This window comes from Saccostrea echinata, unplaced genomic scaffold (genome assembly GCF_033153115.1).
Source record: "Saccostrea echinata isolate AGI-Se365-2 ecotype Australia unplaced genomic scaffold, CSIRO_AGI_Sech_v1 ptg000042l, whole genome shotgun sequence".
Taxonomy (NCBI): domain Eukaryota; kingdom Metazoa; phylum Mollusca; class Bivalvia; order Ostreida; family Ostreidae; genus Saccostrea; species Saccostrea echinata.
Window position 1 is genome coordinate 4,526,831 of NW_026889791.1, and position 24,313 is coordinate 4,551,143.

General features: G+C 33.2%; 1 protein-coding gene and 1 pseudogene across 2 annotated transcripts; one reads left to right on the forward strand and one right to left on the reverse strand.

The window, feature by feature from the left end:
* Positions 1–4,949: 4,949 nt before the first annotated feature.
* Positions 4,950–23,991, forward strand: LOC133201202 (uveal autoantigen with coiled-coil domains and ankyrin repeats-like). Of its 2 annotated transcripts, none has more exons than XM_061336997.1 (13): positions 4,950–5,046; positions 9,736–9,931; positions 10,271–10,309; positions 10,565–10,681; positions 11,428–11,492; positions 14,719–14,799; positions 15,292–15,889; positions 17,634–17,813; positions 18,761–18,895; positions 19,455–19,526; positions 20,805–20,922; positions 21,892–21,985; positions 23,671–23,991. In XM_061336997.1, exons 2-13 carry the CDS (start codon positions 9,785–9,787, stop codon positions 23,699–23,701), a joined length of 1,677 nt encoding a protein of 558 aa, XP_061192981.1. In that variant the 5' UTR covers positions 4,950–5,046; positions 9,736–9,784; the 3' UTR covers positions 23,702–23,991. The 2 variants fall into 2 exon arrangements, with proteins under 2 accessions (XP_061192981.1, XP_061192982.1); XM_061336998.1 differs by having other exon boundaries at positions 18,779–18,895.
* LOC133201049 (uncharacterized) lies at positions 8,143–9,061 on the reverse strand (annotated as a pseudogene).
* Positions 23,992–24,313: the final 322 nt, after the last annotated feature.

Here is a 24,313-nt window from a genome sequence, read left to right on the forward strand (position 1 = left end):
CCCCCCCCCCTTATCAGCTGCTTATCATGCCAGCAAATCATAATGTATGTGCTAGGAAAAATGAACAATCTATAACTTTAAAAAAAAACTGGCTTAAGGGTTCACACTAAAAAAAGAATAAATGTTTACTGTGGTCAGGCAGTATGTTGACAGTCTCTCTCTCTCTCTCTGAAAAACTCAAGTTTGATGCTTACCAAGACACGCATAAGCGTCGGAACCGGGGTGGGGGGCTAAGGGGTACTTACTCCCCCCAACTTTTTGGGGCGTAGGTTTAGCCCCCCCCCCCCCCATTTCAGCAGGCACATTGCAGTGTAATCAAAGAGCACTAGAAAGTGGTAGCGTTTGAAAAAAAATTGATACTGAAAGAAGTCTGATCCCCCCCCCCCCCCGGGTTTGGATTTTCCTTTTTTTTTCTTCCTTTTTGTTGTTGTTGTTGTTGTTTTTTTCTTTTTTGTTTTTTATTTGTTTTTTGCCTGTCAAGTTTTTTTCAGGTTTGAATTCCCTCCCCCCCCCCCAAATTGGCTAACAAATCACAATTTGTTATTCTATAATTTACCCCACGGCTAAGTGTACAATCCTCTTCCATTCTGGAGACAGCAATATGCGGACTCCGGATTAATTCGTGTATATAAATATATACATGATCAAACTGAGAATAAATGCTCAGGTGAGCATGAGGCCCATGGGTCTCTGATGTTAGTTCATATATATCATTAATTTGAGCTGTAAATTAAATTCTATATTTTGCATGAAATCTAATTAAATGTTATTTTCTGACAAGACTCGGGTGCATGTATTTCTGTTCAAAATCTACTGATTCATACCAAAATCACCCATATATATACTAGTATTGCGAATATCGTTTTGGAATCACCGATCGGATAAATATATTGACCGTCAAATACCAATTCTGGGTCAACTGTGAGTTGTCATCTTATTGTTGAACCCAGATTCATAAAACCTCAAACAAACTAACACGCATTATAATTTTTGTACTTTTATATAGAATCAGCAAGGAATCATCCTCACAATGTCAAGGTTTTGTGATTTCGGAACTCCACACAAACCCTTGACATAAGTCGCTATTTAAAAGTTGGGCTAGAAAGCTACTATTTCATTTGTTCCTGGTCTAAGACTGGAACCAATCAGAAAACAGCTTTTATTGTTGGTAAGTTCTGTAAAATGGAAAGTGTCGATATTGTAGAATTTGTGACTAGTTACATTATACGGTGGTACATTTAGGACACGTAATAATTTTTTTTTAAGATACCAGGAAATATTTATCTCGTGAAAACGAAAAACTATCTCGTGAAAACGACATAATATCTCGTGAAAACGACATATTATCTCGTGAAAACGACATAATATCTCGGGAAAACGACTTATTTTCTCGTTTTAACGACATAATATCTCGTGAAAACGAGATATTATGTCGTGAAAACGACATAATATATCGTGAAAACGACTTATTTTCTCGTTTTCACGACATAATATGTCGTTTTCACGAGATATTATCTCGTGAAAACGAGATATTATCTCGTGAAAACGACATATTATCTCGTGAAAACGAAATAATATTTCGTAAAACGACTTATTATCTCCCGGAAACGAGAAATTATCTCGTGAAAACGAGATATAATCTTGTGTGAAATAAATTTTAGAAAATCATATTTACCAAAATTGATTATTTTTCCCCAATTTCACTTACATACTTATTATATATGGATCATGCTTTCTTTCATAACCAAGTAGTTTTCTGCTAGATTTGAGAAACTTTTTCTTCTGGTATATTGTATTGTGAGCTATATTAATTAATGTCCTTCTGACAAGACAATGTGCTTTCCTGAAATACTTATTATTGCCTTTTCAAATCTATTTGTCAGTGATTGAGATAGATGACAATAAATATGTTAATATAATATTATATTTTATTAAATAAAAGTTGCATTGAGCATGTATACTAAGTTATACATCCATAGTTACATTATAATTATACATTATATTGTGTAACCCTGTGCAATTTCAATCAAAATGTCCCCTATAACTGAGCTTAAGATACAGATCAAGTTTGAGTTTCATTCCTGTTGATCGAATTAAAAAGAGTTATGACCATATTTGCCATTTTTTCCAAACTGTTTTACATAACATATATTTGCTGAATATCAACGTTGGTTTGGATCTAGTCTCCTTAATGCGACATTTTTTTTTATCTAGGAGCTGTAGTATTTGTATTCTGAAATTTCTTAATATTTTTTTAATGATCTTTGAAACCAAAATGAAAGCATTCCTTAATGACTTCCTCTCTTGTACACTCTTCAACCCTATTTGACAACGAATAGCAAAATACTAAATCAGGTTGTTCAATGTATGTAACAAAATTTAACGTCGAAAAAATATGTCGTTTTCACGAGATAAGTCGTTTTCACGACATATTATGTCGTTTTCACGACATATTATCTCGTTTTCACGAGATAATATGTCGTTTTCACGAGATATTATCTCGTTTTTACGAGATAATATGTCGTTTTCACGAGATAATATCTCGTTTTTACGAGATATTATCTCGTGAAAACGAGAAAGTAAGTCGTTTTCACGAGAAAATATCTCGTGAAAACGAGATATTATGTCGTGAAAACGAGATAATATGTCGTTTTCACGAGATAATATGTCGTTTTCACGAGATATTATGTCGTTTTCACGAGATAATATGTCGTTTTCACGAGATAATATGTCGTTTTCACGAGATAAATATTTTTCCTGGTATATTAAAAAAAATAATTACGTGTCCTAAAAGTACCACCGTAACATTAAACGAAACATCGAGGATAAATTTTTGGAAGATTGTCCTCCTAAAAATCACAAAAGATATGCTCTGGAGTTGGGCCATTTGAAAACGACGGATTTGAAAAAATATATGCTAATTGGTTAGTTTATAATTACCCATTACGTCATGTACAAACCCAACTTTTAAATAGCGACTTATGTCAAGGGTTTGTGTGGAGTTCCGAAATCACAAAACCTTGACATTGTGAGGATGGCAAAGGAATATACTTTTACATAAGTTTGGGATGTATCAGCACCGAAGGTCTGATTCCAACTAACAACAAAACATACATACTGAACAACATGAACAAAGAAAGAGTAAAATAAAAGGATTAACAAAAAGTATAAAGAAATCAAGTATCAAACAATTTTTGAGCGAATGATGACATTTCAGCGGCATGTTTAAAATAGAATTAAAGTAGATGAAAGATTAAGTGTCAATAAATATAAACAGAAGTCAATTAAGGGATTAAGTGTCCATCTCTGACTGTGCCTCGGGTGGGATTACGGCTGTGTGGAATTTATAAAATTTAACACATTTGTGGAAATATACGAAAGTTTTAATAACAATTTAAATAAAGTCCGAAAAGTTAATTCACATAGTAATTTATGATAATTCCAAAAAGGTCGTATTTTACACCGTAACAAATAGTTCTGGTACTAAAATTGTGAGATGGCACCAACATCGCGCATAACGTCATAACAATGGGGGAGGGGAGGGGGGTGGGGTACCGTAAGGTTTTTAAACTTAAGACTTAGATAGACTTTGAAATAAAAATGATGTAATTTTTGTGCTTCATAATATTAAGGCAGACATCATGATATAAGTTGTGACTTGAGACAAATTATTTTCTGATGTTAAATTCATAAATATATCTTTAGGATATTAAGTTCTATTTGAAATTTGTATTGATCAAATATAAATTGATTAGTACATAACTGGTGAGTTCAATATTTTCTTTCACAAGAAATTTTCTTTCCCATCCGTAATCATGACAGAATTTGACCTTACTACAAAAAAGTGGAGATAGAGCAACCTGCCTTCCAATGAACATTTCATACTAAATTAACTGTAAAACATAATGTTCAGCAAAAAAGTGTGGGGCCAGCCCCCCCCCCCCCCGTCCATATGTACACTGTACGTGCCTCAGTGCTACCACAATAATCAAGTCCATACAGTCACTTCGTGGTAAAAACAAATTCTGAAAGCCATATTTGAAACGAACTTGTTTGAGTTTAATTCAACAAAAAGTTGTAGGGTCTTATAAATGTGGCAAAGAAAACCCAGTTTTGAAGGTGAGTGAAAAACGTGTTTGAATTGACTACAGCTAGAATAATAGCTACGACTTCCTCTCAACTCAATAGAGTTCCTGAGTAAAAGAGGATCCAATCCCTATACCTACCCATTGACTTCTCCTGTCTATTTATAGTTATCACTGAGACACTGAGACATTTTATGCTTGTTGTTAGTTTTGGTATTTATCATTAACGAAGAAATGACAATACCTTGCAAATGGAGGAGGGACATATTGTATACATTTTCAGTTGGGAGGGGGTGACTATCAAATACCAAAATTCCTTGACAAGCAAAAAAAAAAGGTCATCAGACGTTATTATTGAGGGGGCACAAGCATATAGTAGCTATGTTTTCTATAGTATTCTATATATCGGCAAAATTATGCCCGCCCCCCCCCCCCGTTCCTACGACTATGTCTAGTGGAGATATTAAGGGGGGGGGGGGGGCTTTTGCTGATGACTTTGAGAATTTGGAGAAACGCAGAAATATTAGCCATTTGGGGCTGATTTTTTTTTTCATAATTTTGAGAGCCCTGGCCCCGGGATCATGAAACATCTTAAGCTTAAGTCAAAATCTTTATGATGGCACCAACATCTTGTAGAAGTCAAGCAAACCAAAATAAAAATATATTTCAGTATTGCTTCACAGAAGTGTTGTTATCTATAAATTTAGAAATTAATACAATAATTAATAAACATTTTACAGGTGATTGAAAAATTGACTTAATTAAGTCTAAGTCTATTTCATGATCCTGGGGCCTGGTTTTTTCCCCTTATCTACAGTATTTATGTCGGGATCAAGATTCCTAATTTTCCAGACTATTACTAGACAGGGGCTTGGGGGCTGAGAAGGGACTCGGAATCGGAGGGACAGAGCTTTTGCTTGTTTTAGTCGTAACTTAAGCTTTCTATGTGATACAGGACCATGTAAGTACTATACATTGAAATGATTGAAAAATCGTGTGATTTTCGCTGGGATGGTCTAGCATGACAAACGAAAAGTTGCACTATCTGTAAATTGATCTGTAAAATTATGTCGCTACAAACTTACCAGGTCCGTTACAATCATTAGATTTAGCTACATAGCTTGAATTACCTACATAGCTTTATTTACCTTCCTGAAGTAGCTTTATTTAGCTACTAAATCAAACTTATTTCTTAAATTAGCATTTTTCCCAGAAAGTGCAGAAAATTGCATTTTGATGCAGTGATAATTTTCTACTTTGAACTCATCTGAAAACAATTCATGAAAAAATCACCCTTGGAAATGTGTCTTTTTCTGTGCAATTGCAGTCAAAGTTCTAGAAGTTTTGGGGCTATATCCAACAGTTAATTTGTGACCTAACAGTTACTTCTCGAGTGAAATAACAAAGAAAACCAGTTTTGGTCAAGATGAGCACAATGTGAAGTAATCATACTTATCCATGCCTCATCGCACACAAGGTGGTTACAGTTACTCAAACAATGGAAATACATATTTTCCTTAAAAGTGTTCAAACGCAGCAATGTTAAAACTATCTCTGCTTTAGATTGCTTTTTAAATAATACATAGAATAAATATTAGTAGTCATTTACTTGCGACTTTTTGTCTTTTAAAATAAAAAGCAAAATTGTGAAAAGTTGCTTTGAAATAGTTAAATAAAGCTACCTGAGGTAGGTAAATAAAGCTACAGTAGGTAATTTTAGCTATGTAGCTATATGTACTGATTGTACTGGACCGGCCTGCTTACCTCACAAGTCTTCTGGTGTTTTTTCAAGTAAAAAAAAAATAAAACGAATTGTTTGTCACATCTGTTTGATAACTTAAGCCTGTATTGCCTAATATTGAATCTAAAAACATGTCTTGTATCGTATACGTTCATCACGTTGTAGAACCCAATTATGTTTTTTTTTTATTGTACAATCACTAGATTTAGCTATGTAGCTTGGATTACCTTCATAGCATTATTTACCTACCTAAATAACTTTGTTTAGCTACTTTATCATACTTTTTTTCTTAAATTAGTTTTTTTTTTCCAGGATATGCAGAAAATTGCACTTTTCAACTTTGAACTGATTGAAAACAATCCATGAAAAAAAATCACTCTTGAAGATGTGTATATTTGCCTTGGATTGCATTTTTAAAACTCCCTAGTATAAATATTAGTAGTCATATTAAATAAGAAGCAAAATTGTGAAAAGTTACATTGAAATAGCTAAGTAAAGCTACATCAAGTAGGTAAATAAAGCTTCATAAGGTAATTAAAGCTACATAGCTAACTCTAGTGATTGTACCAGACCTAATATACACAGGCAGCCTTAGAGCAAGTAGAAAAATGAGCAGTGGAGATTACAGAATGGTCCCTTACACATAGAGGAGATTTCAATATGGTCTAAATTTGCCGTTTAGTTGTGGAGATGTAAAATAAAGAGTATTTATTACATTTTTAACAGTGAAATACTATCCAATTATTGCTGTTTCTAAAGTTAATACAATGATTTAGCTACCTGAGGAGTACATTATTGTGAGATATGGGATTGTTTTTATATTTTTAAAAATAATTATATTGACCTAATTACAGAAGTAGAACAAAACTATACTAAAGCTGTCAAATTAATGTCTGCATGGAATCATGAAGATAGGGTCTCATTTATACATATTCATTTGGCAGAGAGATAGAGGGGGGGGGGGATCTGTATGACTTAAATAATAATTTAGCCATTAACCAACAATTATAAAATCTCAAAAGTATTTTTTTAATCTTCAATCGATGCTTTATGGGGGCTGACCTTTTTATTTTTAGGGACCGTCTCAAAATACAATTACATTTATTATAGGATTGTATGGGGAATGCTTTTTTCACACTTCAAAGCAAATTATAAAAAAATTTACAATAGAATTTTTGCTCCAATTAAAATATGTGATGATTAATACTATATTGTACATTATATGTAAAAAGCATACCGTCTGGTTACCACACATACATGTATATAGATATAAGCTTTCACATATGAAGTGCTCTTTATACCGGATTGATTTGGGCAGGGTCTTTTATGTTAAATTAGATGGAGTTCAAATCAGAGATAAAATTTTTTAGAGTTGCTGACTTAATTGATTTAGCATGATGTGAATTATTCAGATTAACCTACTTACAATGTGCCTATGTTGTGAGAAAAGCTTAATATTTATTTTCTTTGAGAGATATTAGATAAAATGTATAAATTCTTTATTATATAGTGGAATGCTTTATATGTTTAGTGAGTTCTTAGTTGCTTTGATTAAAAAACTAAAAAGAAATGCCTCCTTCATTATAACCAGTAAACCTTACATACACTCTGAAGATTTTTTTTCCCAGTCAAAACTTAAGCAAAACGTCTAAAAATAAAACTGTAATTTTTATTAAAAAAAATCTTATACTTTTTATATGAGAAAATTAATGCTAATAACCATTCTGGAAGAGTTGAGACATGTAATTGTTTAATCTTAAATTTTTTTAAATGACCAGTCAGGGTGTCAACTTCCACCTATTCTGACTTTCTGATAATCTAATTCCTTCTACTCATCGATTAATTAATTTGTTTTTTATAGCATTGAAGGTTAATTACAAATCACCTTAGCGTGAACTGTATTTTGGAAATCTTGGAAATATTTTTCATAACATTTCTATGTACCCCTGGTAATATTTTTTTTTCTGTAAGGAAATAAAAAAAGTAAAAAAAAAAAAATGGATAAATAAATTTTTAAAAAATAATTTAAAACTAAAAAAAAAAATTCAGCTGAAAATGTAAACTTTAACAATTTCATCTGATAAATCATTTTAATAAGATTTTTCATGTCAAGAAAAATGGTACTGAAAATTCTCAGCATATATTTTATTGTTGATAGACTATGAAAGGGAAATCTGAATCTGCTTATCATATCTCAAATGAAGATTAATCAATAATAAAACAATTATGTGTATGTAAGAGATTGTTTAATTTTACCTGCATGAGAAGATTATTTCATGCTCATAAAAGTTATTTCAACTACAGAAGGGGAGGCAATTATTGAAACCCTGCAATCGTTAAATTAATTAATCTGACAAGAAGTCCTGTTCCACATAGAAACTTACTTTTTTCAGGATTTAATTCAACATACTTGTGGAATGACTGGCAGTGATATATCATTAAATGGAAGTGCAATTTCATTGAGTGGCAGTGAAATATCATTGAATGGTAATGTGATCTCAATGAATGGTAGATTTATCTCATTGAATGATAGATTTATCTCATAGAATGGTAGATTTATCTCATAGAATTGTAGATTTATCTCAATAAATGGTAGATTTATCTCAATAAATGGTAGATTATCTCATTGAATGGTAGATTTATCTTATTGAATGGTAGATTTATCTCATTGAATGGTAGATTTATCTCATAAAATGGTAGATTTATCTCATTGAACGGTAGATTTATCTCATTGAATGGTAGATTTGTCTCAATGAATGGTAGATTTATCTCATAGAATGGTAGAGAATGATAGATTTATCTCAATGAATGGTAGATTATCTCATTGAATGGTAGATTTATCTCATAGAATGGTAGATTTATCTCATAGAATGATAGATTTATCTCAATGAATGGTAGATTATCTCATTGAATGGTAGATTTATCTCATAGAATGGTAGATTTATCTCATAGAATGGTAGATTTATCTCATAGAATGGTAGAGAATGATAGATTTATCTCAATAAATGGTAGATTATCTCATTGAATGATAGATTTATCTCATTGAATGGTAGATTTATCTCAATGAATGGTGGATTATCTCATTGAATGGTAGATTTATTTCATTGAATGGTAGATTATCTCATTGAATGGCAGATTTATCTCATAGAATGGTAGATTTATCTCAATGAATGGTAGATTTATCTCAATGAATGGTAGATTATCTCACTGAATGGTAGATTTATCTCATTGAATGGTAGATTTATCTCATTGAATGGCAGACTGAGTGTAATTGAATTGATTGGCATGATTGTAATGTCACTTAATTGCCATGTACTAGTAATTATATTTACAGGCAGAGATAGGTTTCTTTTTTCATTCCTTCAAGAATTTTTCAGTTGGAAGCATTGCTATGTCATTATAATCTATGAATTTCAGTGTGATTTATTTAATGGCAGTGTAATCTCATTGAATTTTAGTGTAATTTATTTAATGGCAGTGTAATCTCATTGAATTTCAGTGTAATTTCATTTGAATCTCAGTGTGATCTTATTAAATGGCAGTGCAATTTCATTGAATGACATCTTGTTAAATGGCAGTGTCATCTCCTAGAAAAGTTTCATGATATCATGTGGTCATCATTATATATGTAACAATTATACAGCAGATCACATACACAAACATGTTTATTCAGATGTACAGGATTTGCAGTACATGAAGGTGCTTGACAAGGGTATTGGTAATGTTATGAAAACATGAATTCTTAGATTTTATGGAGCAGGAATAGCTGGCCTGTCAATCAAACTGGAATTATTGGTAATGATCTCAAAGCAAGTGCACTTTATGGATGATAAAGTTTTAACTCTAACACTGAACAGTAATAAATGTACATGTAGCAATAAAATTTACAGTAATTTTTTCCTATTTCAGGTCTTAAAGAATATTTCAGAGCTTATGAAAGTGATGTGCATGTGTAAAAATGGAAACATCTCAAAAACATCCAGATGACGCTCAGGATTTTCTCTCCCAATTAATGAATGCAGAGGAAAAATGTTCAACTCTGGAGGATATAGATCCCAATAAAATCCGCAATGATCGACATGAGAGAAATTTACAAACCATGATGGTAAGTTATTTATAATTTCAATTGTTTTCAGGATTAATATCTCTAAGGTATGGCAAATTTTATTACAGAGTGGTTTGATTTGCATTTTGTTTCATCTTGTTCATATCAGATCCATTTTTGTTGCATTTTTTTTAAGAGTTTGTGAAACATTTTTAATTTTCCTGGCTACCTTAAGGCACTGAAATATTTGCTCCCACACTTCACATAGCCTTAAATGATAAGAGTTCTGATGATATACTACACCATCAAATATTGTTGGTAATTAACACAAAGGTTTCTGTGATGTTTACAGTGCATGGTCTCAATTTGATGTGATGAATTGTGCTTTTTTTCTTATAGGCTGCTGATTCTGAAATTGCAAAGAAGATGTTTCCACAAGTAAGAGCCAATTGTTACAGTAAAACACAGCTACATACATGCTTAATATAATGAATTCCTGCTTACAGCAATGTGATTTTTAATTTTTATTCCTAGTAGTTTTAAGGTTTTTCACTATTCCATTACTAAGCAAGCATCTTCATGAGGAAAAAAATGTCTGTTTTGATAAGGTCCAGGTTGGATTCATAATTACCAATTTCTTTATAGGTGTTTCAGGTGTGCATTGTGGGCCTCATGTTTTGATTTTTATTCTAGGATTTTTGTAAACCCAATAGTCAGACAGAAAAAGCAGCTGTAACTATACAAAAGTATGCAAGAGGTTATCTTGGAAGGAAGAAATATGTGGAGTTGCTATGTGATCAATTTGAAAAAGTATGAGTTGATCTGTTCAGGTTCTATTGTTATTGTAGAGGAATTTTATTTCAAAAAATAAGTTTTCCTTTCACAGTGTGTCTCTGATCAAATGTTCAAACAAATTCTCCCAGTTTGCTGTCCTGTACTAAAGACAAATCATATATGTTAACAATTGGATTTTCATTCTTCTACACCTGCTTCTTTTAACAACAAGACCTGTGGGGCTTCTAGGTTCTCCTGATAATACCTGCAGCTTTTAATTCATAGTGATATACAGTAAAACATACTTATAGCAAACACGCTTTTAACAAAGTGATGTTCATTCCCCATGACTTTAAAATATATTATAAACTTATTGAATATAATGAATTACACTTACAAAGATGCAAAATCGCCCTGGCACTTCATTATAAGCATGTTTTACTGTACATGTATGAAGAAAAAAGTCTTTTTGCTCCCTCCCCCAACTTTGAGAGATGTTGCTATGGGCCTGCTTAATGCCAAGTTTGAAATTGGCTAAGTGGTACTAATCAAAAACATAAAAAGTTAAGAATGACAAATGACAGACAGACAGAAGGCCATGGAACATTTTGGTCAGAAAAGTACATCTCTTGAGTCTTTGGCTTAGTTAAACTAAATGGAATTAGGACAACAAAAATTCAGAGAAAGAAAAAACATGAAGGGAAAAAAACATTCTCAGTGTGTTTGCAAATGAGAAGTAGGGGAAATGATTGCTGGTATATGTATTTCAAATTCTGTTGTAGGATCAATCAATTATGCAGCTTAAAATAAAGGAACAGGTTGAAGAAGGAGAACTCCTAGTAGAAAAGTAAGAAAATTTATATTCTTTCGTTTTTCTCAATACTGTATACAGGGTTATTTTCACCCATTTTATTTTTTGCCCTTTATCACTTGTAAACAATTTTACCCCATCTTAAATTCACCCAGAAAAAGTTTTGCTTAAGAGATTATGCTGTCTTTTTTGATTCGCCCCATTTTGAATTTGCCCACTACAGGCCTCTAAGTGTCCTCTAAAATTTAGGCGCCAGCTGGCGCCTAATCAAAAATATTTAGTCGCCAATGCAAATTTTTAGTCGCCAGGCAATTTTTTTTAAGGTGCCAACTTTAAAAGCTAATATAGGGACCCATGACGTGACTAAGAAAACACAACATGTCCATTGCTAAAAATAATATCCTCTTCTTTTTAATTTCTTTTCGCTTTTTTAGAAAAATTGTTAAAAATGTTAAAATTTCTGGAATCCGGTGATCCCCAAGTCAATTTAAAATGGTCTCCAATTTGGCGACTTATGGAAAATTTTTAGGCGCCAATCAAAAATTTTAGGCGCCATGGCGACTAAATTAGTCGCCAATTAGAGCCCTGCACTAGCAACGAGGGCTTCATTGAATGCAAAAATTTTTCATGTCTACAAAGAGGGAACATATTTTAAATCTCCTTCTCAACTGTGACTCAGTTGAGTGTTGTGGCCCAAGGACCTCTAGTTTTTAGGTCACCTGAGTCACTCAGGTGACCTATTGCTATCTGTTTTCGTCCGTAGTCGTCCGTCATGCGTCGTCCGTCGGTCGTAAACTTTTGAACATTTTCAGCATCTTCTCTTGAACCACTGAACCAATTTCAACCAATTTTGGCATATAGCATCAATGGGTGAAGGGGTACAAAAATTGTGAATTTCATGGTCCCTGCCCCCCTGAGGCCTGAGGGGTGGGGCTAAAACCATCAAAATTAGTGCTATCTTTAAAAATCTTCTTCTTTACTCCTGGGCATCAAGCAGTCAAACTGTTGGCATGATTGTAATAAGCATTGAGCCCTCTACCAAAATTGTGAAATTTGTGGCCCCAGAGTCAGGGGTTCTGGTGCTAGGGCGGGGCTATATAGATCATATAGTGAAAGTGCATTATTTCTTTGAAAATCTTCTTCTCTGCTCCTGAGTATTATTGAAACAAATTGAATACATAGTTATGATAAGCAAGGGTGATACTACCAAAATTGTGAAATTCATGGCCCCAGGGTCAGGGGTTCTGGTGCTAGGGTGGGGCTATATAGATCATATAGTGAAAGTGCATTATTTCTTTGAAAATCTTCTTCTCTAATCTTGGGTATTATTTAAACAAATTAAATACATAGTTATTATAAGCAAGAGTGACTCTACCAAAATTGTGAAATTCATAGCCCCAGGGTCAGGGGTTCTGGTGCTAGGGTGGGGCTATATAGGTCATATAGTGAAAATGCATTATTTCTTTGAAAATCTTCTTCTCTACTCCTGGGTATTATTGAAACAAATTAAATATATAGTTATGATAAGCAAGAATGACTCTGTCAAAATTGTGAAATTCATGGCCCCAGGGTCAGGGGTTCTGGTGCTAGGGCGGGGCTATATAGATCATATAGTGAAAGTGCATTATTTCTTTGAAAATCTTCTTCTCTACTCCTGGGTATTATTGAAACAAATTAAATATATAGTTATGATAAGCAAGAATGACTCTGTCAAAATTGTGAAACTCATGGCCCCAGGGTCAGGGGTTCTGGTGCTAGGGTGGGGCTATATAGATCATATAGTGAAAGTGCATTATTTCTTTGAAAATCTTCTTCTCTACTCCTGGGTATTATTGAAACAAATTAAATACATAGTTATGATAAGCAAGAGTGACTTCCAAAATTGTGAAATCCATAGCCCCAGGGTCAAGGGTTCTGGTGCTAGGGCGGGGCTTTATAGATCATATAGTGAAAGTGCATTATTTCTTTGAAAATCTTCTTCTCTACTCCTTGGTATTATTTAAACAAATTAAATACATAGTTATGATAAGCAAGAGTGCCTCTTCCAAAATTGTGAAATTCATGACCCCAGGATTACGGGTTCTGGTGCTAGGGCGAGGCTATATAGATCTTATATTTAAAGTGCATTATTTCTTTGAAAATTTTCTTCGCTACTCTTCGGTATTATTTAAACAAATTAAATACGTAGTTATGATAAGCAAGGATGCCTCTTCCAAAATTAAGAATTTCATGTCCCCTGGATCAGGAGTTCTGGTATTAGGGCGGGGCTCTATTTATTATAGAGTGAAAATGCATTTATGTTTAAAAATCTTCTTCTCTGCTCCTGGGTATTATTTAAACAAACTAAGTAAATTGTTATGATGAGCAAGGATGCCTCTTCCAAAATTGTGAAATTCATGGCCCAAGGATCAGGGGTTCTGGTGTTAGGGTGGGGCTATATAGATCCTAAAGTGAAGGTGAATTATTTCTTTGATAATCTTCTTCTCTGCCCCTGGGTATTATTTTAACAAATTAAGTACATTGTTATGATACACAAGGATGCCTCTTCAAAAATTGTGAATTTCATGGCCCCAGGGTCAAGGGTTCTGGTGAAAAGGGGGGGGGGGCTCTATTGATTATATAGTGAAAAAGCAAAATTTCTTTGAAAATATTCTTTTCTTCTCCTGGTTAAAAAGCAAAGAAGCTAAGTGTATAGTTATGATGAGCAAGAGTGCTTCTTCCAGAGTAGTGAATTGCATGACCCCTGGGTCAGATGTGCTGGAATAAGGGTGGGGCTCTTGATAATATAGTGAAAATGCATTAATTCTATTAAATAATCCTGTCTGCTCTTAGTGGTAAGCAGATAAACAAAGTGATTACTTATGATGGGCAAACTTCTGGTCCCAGGGTGAGAGGCTCTGGTGTTTCTTGCCGGGGGAGAAGAGGAGGGGGGGCTCTATTGATAAGTTTGTTAATATACTGTATGGTGATAGTGATAAATGGGGAACAGATTAGAACCTAATTTATGAACTGTTAATGAATACTAGATTAATTATTTTGTTGATCCTGATCACTCTATTTTTCTTGCTTTTGGGTAACAAAGCTTCACCTTTCAGTTCATTTTATACTCTATGGATCCTCTAAATTGTTGCATTATACTCAGGTGACCGTTAAGGCCTTGGGCCTCTTGTTATTCTGATCCTGTATCATAAGAGTAAAAAGTTACTTCAATACAATAAAATATATAGCAATTATTAAGTAATTAAAAAAAAAATCCTTGCAGTCATCGTCTTGAAGTTTTGCTGGATGATAACCTGACAAGAAGACGAAATAAATCCAGACAGTATATAACCGATATAATAACGTGAGTATAAATCCAGACAGTATATAACATATATACATGTAATAACTTAGGTATAAATCCAGACAGTCCGATATAAAATCAAATATAAATCCAGACAGTAAATGACCAATATAATAATGTGAGTAGACAGTATATAAATGATGTACATGTAATAACTTAATTTTTCTGTTGAATTAAATTCCGATCAGATATAATACATTGTACTTATGAAAAATAATGTCAGTTCAATATTTTCAATTTTGAGAACTAAAAGATTTGATATAAATGATGTAAATTTCATTATTTATTACCTCTAGGAGACACAAAATCAGTTTTGCTATATTCGTAAATTCATTTTATCAGAGTTTGTTGTAACCTTAAAATTTTACAAGGAATTGATAAGAATTTGCTGGGGATCCCAAAAATCCTCACTATATCCATAATTTCCCTTTATCTGTGTTTATACAAAACGAGTTTTACTGTATATGGTTATTTTTTATTTTTGTCATCTAGTATACAGCGAGCATGGCGTTCATATCTAAGAAGAAAAAACAGAGATCATGAAGATGACACTAAGAAAGATAACTCTACAGAAAAAGGTAAACAACATCTACCAGAGGCTGTCCAACAAACTCTTACAACTGTGGAGGAAAGTGACTCCATGTCATCGTCTTACTCTGAGGTGTCTTTAGCAGATAGCAGACAGTTCAGACATGTGGAAAGTGGAAGGACTGAAAATAATCCAAATATTGTACAAAACCCAGGAGAGAGTGAGGAGGACTTCAACAGACGCCGACGTAAAGTCAATTATCTTAGTCTGGCTCAGGAGTTTGCTGAACTCCAGAGGACAAACTCTGATTTTGTTGCACCTGAAAATGGACAGACTGAAGGAGTATCTGTTGGTTGTAAAAATATCTGTGATGAAAACTCAGGTGGTGAAGATTCTAGGAATAAAGCACAGTCAAAACAGGAGGTGAAATCTAGGTCAAATTTTAATTCTGGGGAGACGGAGGATTTTGAAGTGTATAATATGGATACTGCCCTACCCTCTTTTGACTGGGAGGATTTAGAACAGAAGCTACAGCAAGCTACACAAACCAGTAACAAAATGGTAAGCAATAGTATATGATGCTGCTAGTTTCTAATTCTACTAAGGTTATCGAAAAGATCAAAGAGATGCAGTGGCCCTTATTTAAACAATAAAATGCTTTCTTTGGTTTTTAGTAGAGGAATTAATCTTGCAGCTGTTGCAGAAAAAAATACATACTCGTGTAAGCGGGTTATGTAATTTTTTTCTGCAATAGCTGCAATGTTAATTCCCAAACTAACAAAGCAAAGAAAGACATTTTATTGTTTGTATTTATATCTGTACAAATAATCAGTTAAAGTAGGATTAAGAAGATTAGACATTGTTCGTTTAATGGAGGGAAAAACCACTGCTCAAGAAATCTGTATGGGTGATATGCTTAGTGGTGTTTACTGACTGATAAACGACAATGGTTTTCTTAAGAAATAAAAGAGATAATATTTAGTGGATGTAAATATTTTCCAATATATCATGAACGTCAGCAAATTATCAACAAATTTAAATCAATATCCTCCAATACTGACTTTATTTACTAGAGAAGGATAGAGGTATCTTGATTGTGACGCAAATTGATGGGGAAAAAATTAACTTTGGGTTCTGATTACATCACACTTTTTCTAAAGCTTAAGGTACAAACCAATGACGAGTAGGATTCATTGTGATGTCAAAAGACACTTTTGATTCTTCTGTTGAGGTGGCAGGCAATTCCAATCAAACAATAATTTTTAATTCTGATCACATTTTGTCTGGCATTCGTCTGTCTGTCTGTAAACTTTTCACATCTTCAACTTCTTCTCAAGAACCACTGGGCCAATTTCAACCAAACTTGCCACAAAGTGTCCTTAGGTAAAGGGGATTCAATTTTATTCAAATGAAGGGCCACACCCTTTTTCAAGGGGATACTGTATGTGTACTTAAAAAAGCGGGCATCATATTTTAGCGGCTTTGGCACAGACAACGATGCGCTAATTCATGAATACCGCTAAGAAATCATTTTAAAATACAATATACGTCATGGACATGTATAGCGCTAATTCATGATTTTGTCAACAACTTCATACCCAGTGATTGTGCTAAATTTTAAATACGCCAATTTATGTACAAGTATACAGTAATTAACAATTAGTGAAAATTTGGTGGCATCATTTAGAAATCTTCCTCTCAAGAACCACTGGGCCAGAAAAGCTGACACTTATGTGAAACCTTCATTATATAGTGTAGATTAAATTTTTTTTCAAATCATGACCCTGAGGGGTAGGGTGGGACCACAGTGGGGGATCTAAGTTTTACATAGGAATATATAGGAAAAAATATTTTAAAATCTCCTTCTCAAGAACAACAAAGCCATGATTAGTCATATTGATATGGAAGCATCCTCAGGTAGTGTAGAATCAAATTTGTTCAAATCATGACCCCTGGGGATAGGGTGGGGCCACAATGAGGGATCAAAGTTTTAGACAGGAATACAGTGTATGTAGCAAAAAAACATTTAAAATCTTTTCAAGAACAACAATGAGGGATAAAAGTTTTACACAGGAATATATAGCAAAAAAAACCACATTAAAAATCTTTTTTTCAAGAGCAACAAAGCCATGATTAGTCATATTGATACAGAAGAATCCTCAGGTAGTGTAAATTCAAGTTTGTACAAATCAGGGCTCCTGAGGGTAGGTTGGGGCCATAATGGGGGATATATATATATATTATATATATACTTTGAATTTATCATTCAAGCAGTTCAAACTACTCATGTCTCTTTTTTTTTAAGGCACAAAGAAATGATAGAGAAGCAATACGCAAGAAATTAGCCATGGATGCTGGAGTTGATGATGATTGTAACACTCAGAAATTTTACAAGAAACCATCAGTAACAAAGTCGTCTAATACAAACCTACAAATCTGCTTCATGAATGAAGAACAGGAGATGGCCGATCCTCCATCTCATCAGGTAACTTACTGTGTCTGTTCTGATCTACTGGGTTATTACCGTCATATATAATAACTTATTGTATACTTGGGAATATCCACACAAGGTAACTTACTTTGTATTTAAGAATATCAAAACAAGGTAACTTACTGTATATTTGGGATTATCCACACAAGGTAACTTACTGTATATTTGGGAATATCCAGACAAGGTAACTTATTGTATACTTTGGAGTATCTACACAAGGTAACAAACAGTATACTTGGGAATATTCACATAAGTTTACTTATTGTATACTTGGGAATATCCTCAGAAAATTACTTATTATAAACTTGACAATATCCACACAAGGTAACTTGCAGTATACTTGTGAGCATCCACACAATGTTACTTATTGTATACTTGGGATATACAAGGTAACTTAGTACACTTGGAAATGTCCAAACAAGGTAACTTACTGCATACTTGGGATTATCCACACAAGGTAACTTAATGTATACTTGGGATTATCCACACAAGGTTACTTACTGTATACATGTACTTGGGATTATCCACACAAGGTTACTTACTGTATACTTTGGATTATCCACAAAAGGTTACTTACTGTACACTTGGGAATAACCACACAAAGTTACTAACTGTGGATAAGCCAACAAGACACAATTATCAAACTGCTGAAATTTATTTGGGGTATAGAATATTTTCATTTTTGACAATTCAACAATGAACTTCTGATGAACATCCAGACATTGCCTTTAAATTCCTTGTTTGATTTTTCTCATAGCTTGCTACATGAATTAAGCCTTCACACTTACATAAAATATAATTGAGATGATTTTTTGAGGCATATAGTAAGAGATTTATGAAATATTTGAAAAAGTGAGAATATATTTCTTTGATGAATTGGGTAAAAGGTTTATAAAATATTTGTCACGACAAAAAAGACCTCAATTTTTGTTTAAATATAGGATTTTGTCTTGCCTAAGCTTAATCCTCAAGAGACTCAAAATGGAAGAGAACACGGCAGAGAAAAGAAAAAGGATGGAGATTTTTTAGTTCAACAAGCCAAGCTACAGCAAGAGGTCAAAATAGCCCTTGTACAAGTGAGTACATTGTCACAACATGTGTAATGTTAAAACTAGCCAACATGTGTAATGTTAAAACTAGCCACCTCAGATCCCGTGGAAAATTGCCCTTAATGAATCGGCTTCAGTATAGAGCAAATCATAAATGTATGAGTGAAAAGTATCAGTGCACAACTTCTTGAGCATTAAAACTGAAATACATGTATTTTTTTAATTGATATAAATAAAGATTTTTAAGTGACTTGGATGGTCCAAGCATATTGTCCAAAGGATGAAATATTACATCACTGTTACAGAGAAGAGTTAAAAGAATGTGTGTTTAATTCCTGTAAATCACTTTTTCTTTGTGAGAACTTTGTTTCTGCATAATTATGTGAGATGGCCTGCCTGCAAAAAATTTCATTCTCATTTAAAATTCTACTATTTAACATTATATAGAGCAGTAACCAGAATTAGTGAAAATTTTGTTTCGCTTATAAATGCCAAAATAAAACCTTATGAAAATACAATTAAAGTGTCATGAAAATTTAATTATCTACAGTATTTCTCTTTTTGACATTATATTCTATTTTCTTAGGCAGGAACCATGGCCCATATGCAGTTAGAAGTAGAGAAACAAATCAAAAAGAAATCCCCTAGTGCAGATTCAGTAAGTGTGTTGTTATAGGTGAATCTATTACTTCATGTTAATTTGTCAAATTTATCTGACAGCCAAAAAAAAAACATCAACATTTACTCTGTGTCAAAGCAGTCTAAAAGCAGCAAAGCACAGAATATGCCCAGCATACACTGTTCAGTGACGGTATGCTGGTCCAGCATTTACAGCATTGTTGCTTGCAGTTACATGTATTACCTGTCACCCTATCTTGAAAATCAAGTGAGATTTTCTGATCAAAGTTTGCTCTTTGTCTGTTATCAGACATCTTTTAAGGAATCACTTTGTGACTTTCAACCAGGCTCAGCTTAAAGGAACTCAATGAGAAAAAAAAAAGGGGGGGGGGTAGATTTAGGCTTTAATAGGGGATCAAAGTTTTGCATGGGAATATACAGGGGGGAAAATCTACAAAAATCCAATCCAATACAGATTCAAATATGTTCTAATCATTGCCATGAGGCATTAGGGTAACATTTAATAACCAGTAAGTCTGGCAAATATAGGTAGTGCAGTTTGTTTAAATCATGACACAGAGGCCATGATTTGGCTAATACAGGGATTCAGTTTTACATAAGAATATCTAGAAAAAAATTTAAGCAATTTGTTTAAAGAAGAAAAGGACAATTCTTAGCCTTTTGTTATGCAAACTTTTTCAAGTTGTGCAATACAGAGCATGTCAAATCAATTAACTTGTACCGTACATAGTTTAGACTTAGTAGAACAATATTCTCGTTATGTCAGAGACAAAGTTCAACCAACTATAAAATAATGAAAACATTTCTGTTTATATGTTCTTTGTTACAACACAAAGTTGCAGTGTGTCTGGAGTTACTATGAAGCTAAAATCAGTGTCTGATCAAATTTTACAAAATGCATGTACACATATATAAAGGGGAAAAAATCTTCTCTGAAAAAACAAGGCCACATTAGTCATATTGATAATGAGAGATCCCCATGTTGTGTGAATTCAGATTTGGTTAAATCATGACCCCATGGGGCTGTGGGTGGGACCATGGGTATAAATTTTTTCAAGAGAATTTATATCCAGTAGGGATAAATCTTTTAAAATCTTCTGATGAAGAACATTAGGGCCAAGGTGACTCAGACAAGCCTCTTGATTTTATTCTTTTGTTTTATTGGCTACATTCAGGAGAGCAATTCTGGCTCCTGGAAGTTTGTCTACAATATATTTTTCTATTCTAATAGAACTATAAATTAAAGGAATGACTAAGGAGAGTTTTCTGGCTTACTGACCTCTTCTTTCTGTTACAGGTCAAAGTTTCATTTCTTGAGTCAATTCATCAGAGTAGAGTGGGAAAGCAAGATCTGTTTGTGATGAATTTAGGACAGCTTCAAGTCTTAGTGAATGATCTTCACACACAAATTGAAAGTAAGTTAAGAGATAAGTACATTACCATCATCACAAAAAGCTTACAATAATTATCCTGATTTCAATATTTTTGTTCAAGAGTTTGTAATAAATTGTTGAAATAAAACTTCAACACTCAGGTGATTCTTGAAAACTTGGAAATACTTTAGGAGATAAGCTCTGGTATTAACTTTAGAGAGATCCTGTATTAACATATGACTTAATATGTACAGCATTGTGCCAAAAGTATTCATGAAAAAATGGCAGACTTGAAATTTTCACAATTTTTAAAATATTCACAATTTAAAATTTTGTCATAAATTTTCATTTTATATCTATACATTGAAACTGAGTCAGATCAAAGGTTATTGTGATGTCATGATTGAAATCTGGCCCTCGCTGACAGATCAAGTAAATAGAAATGAGAATTTGAGAGTAGAATATAGAATGAAATGTAAAGATAAAAAACAGTAATCATGATCAAAAGTCAAATTAAACAATACAAATTGTGAGTAGAGCAAACATGGACCTCTGAAAACAGATGTGGGATCAGGTGCCATGGAGGATTGAGCATTCCCTGTTGACAGGGCACACCCTGTCAACAGTGTCATGATCAGGCAAACGAAAAATCCATAGACAATTTAGTGTGGAAATAATGTAACAATTTCACCAGTCAAAATTTGACCTAAAAATAAATTGTATCAGCAAACTAGGTCATTTTATTTACCGTAGAATTTGTAAATTTTCGACTTCAAACGAGATTGTTGTTACTGTTATATCATCAACTTATTTGTCAGTAGCCTGTAGAACATGTTCTTGCCCATCAAATCAACTGGGAGACATAAACCATATGCAGGTGATAATGGTATATTGCTACATAAATAAGGGAAGTTGATGATAGAAGTGTCGTAGTCATCATGATTATCATAAAGATTAGTTGTTAGTTTGCCATCAATGTTTTTCTCTAGTAGAACTTTTTTAAAAAAACAGATTTAAATGAGGAATTGATGAATCTCCTTATGGAGAGAGATGAGTTACACATGAGCCAGGACTCCATGCTTGTGGATATAGAAGACCTCACCAGGTATCTGTATTGGTTTCTTTATACCCGTGTGTTGCACTGTAAGAATTATATGGAATAGATTTAGCTCACCTGAGTCAAAGGCTGAACTTCGCTTTTCTGATCAAGGAGTGTCTGGCATGTCTGCTATGTGTAGTGTGTTGTCTATAAACTTTTTTCATTGTCAACTTCTTCTCCTCCAGAACCACTTCCCATAAATCACCCTATGATGAAGGAACTCAGTATTATCTTTTTTAATTAAGGACCACACCCTCTTTCAAGGGGAAATAATGTAGAAATAGTGATTTGGTGGCATCATTGAAAAATCTTTTTTAGATAAACCATTTATGAAGTCTTCTTGAATAGTGGAGATCAAATTTTTACTTGGGAATATGTAGGAAAAAATTTTAAAATCTTCTCTTCAAGAAAAGCATGGTCATGGCAGTTTATGCTGCCGTATTAAATTTTGCTATATATTCTTACCAAAAATGCACAACTTTGAGTAGTTGGTCTTAATTTAAAACACACTTTGGAGAGGTTTCCTTTGAGATCTTGTTAAGCAATTCTTTATAAACATTTTAGTACCAAAAAAAAAACACATCCTGCAAGGCACGCAAGTTTATTTCAGTTGAAGTCTAGCTGGTGCTTGAAAATCAAGTGCATTGGCCTAATCACTCCCCCACTCTCCTTCCCTCTCAAATACAGTGTACAAAAAATTAGAGTGAAAAAACTTGGAGGGAAGATTCAGGAATTATTGCATCAGCCATGTTTTGATGTGAACCTCAACCAAATTACTGTTATGACACCTGCATTAATCACATTATTGCACAAGCATCCCAAGGAAGTGCAGATTCAAGTTTGTTTAAATGAAAGCTGCCTGGGTATTCAGGAAAAAAATCTTTAAAACTCTTCAACTCAAAAACAGCATGGCCATGATTATAGTCATGTTTTAAAAAGGCATGCATCCTCAGATAGTGCAGATTCATGTCTATTCTAACCTGGGGTAGAGTGTGGCCACAATTAGGGATCAAAGTTTTATTTTGTAATAATATTAACTTCAAAATAAAGATTTCTCATGACAATGAAGCTATGAATGACAAAAATATTTTTCTTGGGAAGTGTTTAAAAGAGGGAAGAGAATTACTAGTATTTTGAAATTGCCATTCAATCACTCTCTAAAGAAACTTTACTAAGGTCAATCACTCTCTAAAGAAACTTTACTAAGGAAATGTTTTTGCCTAATGTGACTGGGTTTGACCATGAAAAGTGCTTGAATTTTTTTACTCATGCAGTCCTTAAAAAAGGGCTTGAAATGTTTAAGCAGCAAAAAGTCAAGGAAAAGGGCTTAAATTTGCATGCCAAGTGCTTGAAATTTTTTTCTGTGGAGCTTGAATTCTGATCTTGAGTAGCTATATATGCAAACAAATTTCAAAAAAAGGAAAAAAAATTGTATTGATACCTTTTTATAGCAGAACCCATTACAAAATGTTGAAAAAAACATAAATAAGAGTTTAATGAGCTAAAAAAATTAATACAATCCCAATAAATATATTGTGTCCATTTTTTTTATTTGTGTGATTGTATTGTCCAAAAGTGCTTAAAAATGCTTGAAAAATGGTCTAAAAATGCTGGAAAAGTGCTCAAAAATAATGTTGCTGGGTCTTTACTAACCCTGTCTGATATATTTATGTAGATATTATAATTTGCAGGAGAGCAGAAGAAACAGCAAAAAAGCATTAGGAAGTTCCTCTCCAATGGTTACTGATGTCTCCCCAACAAGCCACAAAATGCCTGAATATTAACTGAGGTGTGTCCCAGTGATTCTCCTAGAGACAGTTTCAGTTTATGTTATGATGTATTTACATTTAACCGCCATGTTCTACAGAGACCTGATCAGCTGTATTGGTTTAACATGCTTGCATTGTGATGTCACCAATATATAGAGATTAACTGCTTTACAGTCCAGGTTATTGTATTGTATAATTTATTGTATAATGCATTTATTAATAATTATATCATAAAATATGTAATATATTGGTGTGGCTGATTATTGACCCCTACTTTTGCTAAAAATTTTATATTTAAATATTGATTTGGATCTGTCCATCTGTCAGTCTAAAACTTAAGCTTCTAGGTGATATCTTTGAATGGCCTTTAATTTTTTTGCAGTGAAATTTTTGCAGTGAAATATTATATAACCCCTACAACTGAGGAGCAAGATCAAAATTTTGATGCCTGACAAAAAAAAACAAACAAACTAAAGTTACATAGTTTTACTCAATTCCAGCCAAACTCTACCCTTAAAACTTAATTTGAGGGATGTTGATCCTTTGTTTATCAAGTACCTAGCAT